Raw genomic sequence first — 6,000 nt, 5'->3', positions numbered from 1 at the left:
CCTAAAGAAGAACAGGGGACCCGCGCAGTCATTTGGGCTCTGCTGACGCCTCAGCTAAAAATGTAATCAAACAGACCTGTAAATAGGAATGATTACTCTGTTTTCCTGTAAATGTAAATGGAATATTTACATATGTATGGCATGTCCAACTGTACAGACCATTAAAGTATTTTATGAATAAAGTATATTTTTGAAATAAAAAAAAAAGCAGATGTGTACTGCCTGCAGGATTTCCCTGGGATAGGCTATTTGGACGTGAACTTTAGGAGCGTGAAGAATTGCGAGCAGCTCCTGAAAGTCTTCAAGGAGAAGGAAGGGGAACCTCTGTTCTCCAACTTGTCAGTGGTCCCGTCGTGTGTGCTTCCTGCGCAGAGGAGTCGGGCTGTTACATTCCATATGTACAACCCCCACGTCCTGACCTTCCTGAGAAGATATGTCCAGGTCGAGGGAGAAAGCACCGATATGGCCGATCCTTTCGGGATCTGGACTAGCAAGCAGCAGGTCAGGGTAACCCTGAGGGTCGATGCCAGTGAGAACATCCTCCACCCACCCTCCAGCTTTGCCATCGGAGGAAGCAGAGGTTACCTGACGTACGCAGGGCAGCTGAAAGTGTGCTCAACCTGCGGGAGGTCAGGCCACATGGCGGTGGATTGTAAGGTGGCCGTCTGTCGAAACTGCAAGCAGGAAGGCCACCCGATCAAGAAATGTGAAGAGGCCAAGAACAGTAATCTGTGTGGAGAGGCGGGCCACATGTACAAGGCCTGCCCAAGACGAGGGGCTGCCACCTATGCAAAGATGGCCGGAGGTGGCAACACGAGCCGTGGACCACATAAGACCAGCAAGGTACCACAAAACAGCATGGCAATGGTGCAGGAAGGGCAGGTGGGAATATGGCAGATGGCATACAGTGGGAACATGCAGCAGTCCATCCAAGCTCCTTCAAGATAGATGGAGGAAATGGAAGAGGAGGGAATAAAGGAGGCAGAGGATTGGATACCTGTCAAAAGCAGGAAGAGGAAACCTTGCCAGGCCCCCAAAGTCACCTAGCCACCCAGCAAAGGGGGAAATGACACCTACACAACGAGGATACAGGTAGCTCTTCGGATGGTGAGGACGGGCGCAAGGAGGGTTGTCACCAGAGGAATAGACAGAGCGCCGTGGGGAAAAAGGAGGGCAGCACCGCCCAAACAGGAAAAGACGATCCCTCTGAGGGGATGGGTAAAGACCACCCCTCACCTGGTGAGAACCAAGAGGTACCCACGCCCCACAGTTTCAGGTAACTGGGAGCCGTGGTCCTGTGACAGCCCCGCTGTCAGACAGAGAACTGGATTGTGCAATCCCTGAGCCCGACTCGAAGTCACCAGAGCGGGGAAACGGTTCCAGCGTGGAGCCGGTCAGCTACCTCAGTCTGGGAGGGTCCAGTAGTTAGCTGTCACCACAGGGATGCACACAGCTACTCCAGAGAGTGAAGACCAGTAGCAAATGGAGATAAAAATTGCCAGTATCAATGTGCGTAGCATCAAATCTGCTACGTGATGTGTTTCTACGATAGCCTTCCTGGCCAACTTTAAAGCCAATGTCCTGTTTCTGCAGGAGTGTGGGATACCACACCTCAGCAGCTACAGGAGATGGTCGAGCTTGTGGGCCCATGGGCCGTCAGTTTGGTCAGGGGGGGCAACGATAGCCGCACCTCCGGCCTGGGTATCCTGTTGCAAGGAGGCAACTTCACCATCTCTGAGGTTAAGGAGGTGGTGGGCGGGCGCCTTCTTGTCACTGACGTCATGTACAGGAATGCTCCCCTGAGACTGATTAACATGTACGCCCCAGTGGGTAAGAGTGAACGGTTGGCCGTCCTGCCATCCTCCCCCTGATAGCCACCTTTGGCCACTGTGCGTCGATCCCTGGTACGCAAACACCAAGTGTCACTACGTACTGAGGTTCTACCTGTCCCCAGTGTTGCAAAGGATGGCCTCGCTGCCGCGGAACGCTCCGAGTAGTTGGACCGTTCCGTATCACCTGTCCTTCGTGGAGAAGTTTATGAAGGAAAAACACCTTTGACCACAAGTCCATCAGGAAGTGGTCAGCACGTAGTGTCCTTGAGACCCTTCAGGAAAAGGAGAGGACGAATCCTGTCGAGCGGTTCCCTGAGCAGACTGTCAAAGTCATTTGGCAGAATGCCTCATCGCCAGAACTTTCCAACAAGCACCAAGACCTGTGAGATCCTTTATGCACGTCCGGACTCTCGGCCTCACCACACGCTGCCCTCGAAGCAGCTGCGGGGGGGTACTGAGACTGTCACACACCTCCTTCTGGAATGTGCCTTTGCAGAAGAAGTCTGGGGAGGAATGCAGTGGTATTTGTCGAGGTTAATCCCGAGCAGTGCCGTGACGCGGTTTTCCGTGCTCTATGGTCTGTTCCCCGGGGTGCACACTGAGACGAACATCGGCTGTGCCTGGAGTATCGTCAGCTCGGTGAAGGACGCTCTTTGGGTGGTCCGAACCCTGTTGATCTTCCAGCTGAAGGAGTTGACCCCGACTGAGTGTTGCAGACTGGCGTGTTGAGTGATGCGCTGAAGCTTGGGGCAGCTGCCGCCAAGGCGCGGTGGGGAAAGACCACCGTATAACATCTGCCTGTCTAAGAAGAACAGGGGGCCCACGCAGTCATTTGGGCTCTGCTGACGCCTCTGCAGAAGAGCTGGATAGTAAATGGACAGGCTTGTATATATGAAAAATAAATTTCGATGTCTGTATGTAAAGCAATGTAATATGTGCACAAGAATGGCATGACCAATTGTATAGAGGTCCAAATAATTTTATGAATAAAGTATATTTTTGAAATAAAAAGAAGTCTGGTGACCCTCCCTCAGAACTGGAGTGATGCTGGTAACAGGTTTGACATGTTGGTGTAAAGCATTTTTATATTAAATGAAATATACAGAGTGTTGGTTAAAGGTTCAGCTCAGGAAAATACTTGATTTCTTTGAGAATATATTCTACTGTGCTTTTTCATGTTTTATTAATTTGCATGTATGTCTTTTTCAATTTTAAATCAGGATTTTGTCTCATTGTCCTGAAGGACAATGTTTTTGTAGGATCTTGTGTATCTCTCTTTTTGTGAAAGACAATTGGTTATATCTCTGTAACCACCACCTCTTGTGTTCAATGAAACAGAACAGGACCAGTCATATAAATACTATACTACAAAATGAGGTTAGGGGTAAGGTGATAACTCACCTCCTGTCTCCCAAAAGCCTGTCTACCATCTACAAGTCAGGAGTGTGATGGAATGGTTTCCACTGACTTTGGATACATCTCCCAATAAGCCAACACCATTCAAAACAAATCCGATCACCACACCACAGCTTCATTGTGGCATTCAAGTAGGCACCTGACCACTATCACAGCAAGGGCAATTGGGGATGCGCTAGAAATAACTAGACATACGGCACCCACATCTCTCTCTGTACTGTCGGGATTCTGTGATTCTATGCTTCCGCAGTTTATTGCAAGGATGAAAATGATCAAAACCATTACTGTACAATGTGGTCATAGTGATAGGGAGAAAGTGGGATGATTACCTGAGTGATGGAAATGAGGGATCCATCAACTTGTTGAAAAATGTTCTCTAGTCTGCCTGAAAATTGCTGATCTTCCAGTTCAAAGAATTGGGCCACTTTTGGAATATTGCATTTAATCCTGGTCTCCCTGCTTTAGGAAACCTGAAACTTGAAAGCGTTCAGAAAAAATTTACAAGAATTTCCTTCCATATCTGCCACAAATTCACCTGCACCTCCACACACATCATTTACTGCATCCGCTGCGCCCGATGTGGCCTCTATATCGGGGAGACAGGCCGCCTACTTGCGGAACGTTTCAGAGAACATCTCTGGGACACCCGGACCAACCATTGCAGGTTAGGAAGGCGGTGCTGAGTTTGAGGGATTTGACTGAGACAAGGTGGGGGGAGAGGAAATGAGGAAACTGGAGAACTCAGATTTCTCCTTCCACCTATCGCATTTCCAACGCCCCTCCCCCAAGTCCCTCCTCCCTACCTTTTATCTTAGCCTGCTGGACACACTTTCCTCATTCCTGAAGAAGGGCTCATGCCCGAAACATCGATTGTCCTGTTCCTTGGATGCTGCCTGACCTGCTGCGCTTTTCCAGCAACACATTTTCAGCTTTACAAGAATGTTGCCAGGGTTGGAGGGTTTGAGCTATAAGGAAGGGCTGAATAGGCTGGGCTGTTTTCCTTTGAATGATGGAGGCTGAGGTTTATAAAATCATAGGGACGTGGATAGGGTGAATAGACAAGGTCTTTTCCCTGGGGTGGCAGAGTCCAGAACTAGAGGGCATAGGTTGAAGATGGGAGGGGAAAGATTTAAAAGTGATGTAAGAAGCAATGTTTTCTTAAGAGAGGGTGGTGAGTGTATGGAATGAGCTGGCAGAGGAGGTGTAGAAGCTAGTACAATTACAATATTCAAAAGGCATCTGGATGAGTATATGAAAAGTAAGGGTTTAGAGGGATATGGGCCAAATGCTGGCAAATGGTTCTAGATTAGTTAAGCGTATCTGGTTAGCATGGGCAAGTTGGACCAAAGGGTCTGTTTCCATACAGTGCTTTTCTATGATTCTGATTGATTATCCTCAGGAGGGTGTTGCAGACAGGCACATTCCAAGACACAGGACATGTGCTAAGGGATATATTAAAGTGTGGGATAGGCTGCCAAAGCACAGTGGGGAACAAGCCATTGTCTTAGACCTTTCTGCCACAATATCCCGAGGGTCTGTTAACTTGAAGGACATCTTGTTGTTTGTGTTGAAATGTAAATAGATTCTTGACATATTTAGTAAATGTTTGAATATTACTTTTGGATGCAGACACCTAAAAGTGCATTGCTAAACTGAGAAATGCCATGTCAAAACATCACAGTCCTCATTTCAGCAATACACTTCTAGGTGCCTGCATTCAAAGGCCATATTCAAACATTTACAAAATGTTGTGTTTTATGTAATTTCTGACTTGAACTATTTTGTAATATGCTGATGAATAAAGTGTATTTTTGCCAGGAAAAGTGCAGACTTTAGACGTTGTTATTAGTGACAAATTATGGCTGTTCAGCTTTACTCACACAGGTTTTTACTCTTTCCAGGACCCTGCAGGAATTTTTGAACTGGTGGAAGTTGTTGGAAATGGGACTTATGGACAAGTATACAAGGTAAAGCAAAAGATAGCCATCATTCTTTTTAAATAAATGATTTTGAATAATTAGAACATGCTAATTTGTATTGGCTGGGCACAAAATTGTGCTTTGTCCCCACAAGTTCTCTAATTAAAATATGCAGATCCTAAATTTGCTTTCCTTTTAGCAGTTCTGTTACCATATTTAACAGCACCCCTCTCCCATTTGAGTTGATGATGCCTGTCATATTGTTAACAATCTCTTCTTTGTTATCTCCATTCTTGTCTGTGTATCTTTGGACCTCAATGTAATACCTATTGTTAAGAATTGAAATTTTAACATGAAAGTTTAAAAAGAAGAGTTCTTGATTTAGTTTTGTGATCATGGTCCTCATTCGAGCCCGTGGTCTGAGTTGCAGCACTGTTGAGTACTACTATTTTTAAGTTTGAAAGATTTACCAAGTTCTGTAGCAGTTGTTTTGTGGCTGAAAATGATATTCTTGCAGTGTTTACCATGGAGAAAGACGTGAAGATTTGGAAACTTGGGAAGTTAGTGGTGATATTTTGGGTCAAAGAGTGTGTTGCTGGAAAAACATCTGAGGAGCAGGGGAGTCACTGTTTCGAGCATAAGCTCTTCAGGAACGTTGGGGGTGTGGTGGGGATCCAAGTGGGCTGAGAGATAAATAGGAGGGGGTGGGGCTGAGATAGGTAGATGAAGGTGGGGAGTGATAGTGATCGGTCAGAACGGAGGGTGGAGTGGATAGGTGAGAAAGAAGATGGACAGGTGGGACAGTTCAAGATGGTGGTGCTGAGGTGGAGATT

General features: G+C 46.8%; 1 protein-coding gene across 5 annotated transcripts in view; it reads left to right on the top strand.

The window, feature by feature from the left end:
• LOC122548353 (misshapen-like kinase 1) overlaps positions 1-6,000 on the top strand; it is a 298,781-nt gene that overhangs the window by 69,860 nt on the left and 222,921 nt on the right. For all 5 annotated transcript variants that reach the window (XM_043686894.1, XM_043686890.1, XM_043686889.1 and 2 more), the window contains exon 2: positions 5,150-5,215. In XM_043686894.1, the coding sequence (XP_043542829.1) occupies positions 5,150-5,215 (66 nt within the window). The remainder of the gene's footprint in view (positions 1-5,149; positions 5,216-6,000) is intronic.

This window comes from Chiloscyllium plagiosum, unplaced genomic scaffold (genome assembly GCF_004010195.1).
Source record: "Chiloscyllium plagiosum isolate BGI_BamShark_2017 unplaced genomic scaffold, ASM401019v2 scaf_52, whole genome shotgun sequence".
Classification (NCBI taxonomy): Eukaryota; Metazoa; Chordata; class Chondrichthyes; order Orectolobiformes; family Hemiscylliidae; genus Chiloscyllium; species Chiloscyllium plagiosum.
The sequence above is the reverse complement of the archived record's forward strand: the minus strand, read 5'-3'. Positions and strand labels throughout refer to the sequence as shown.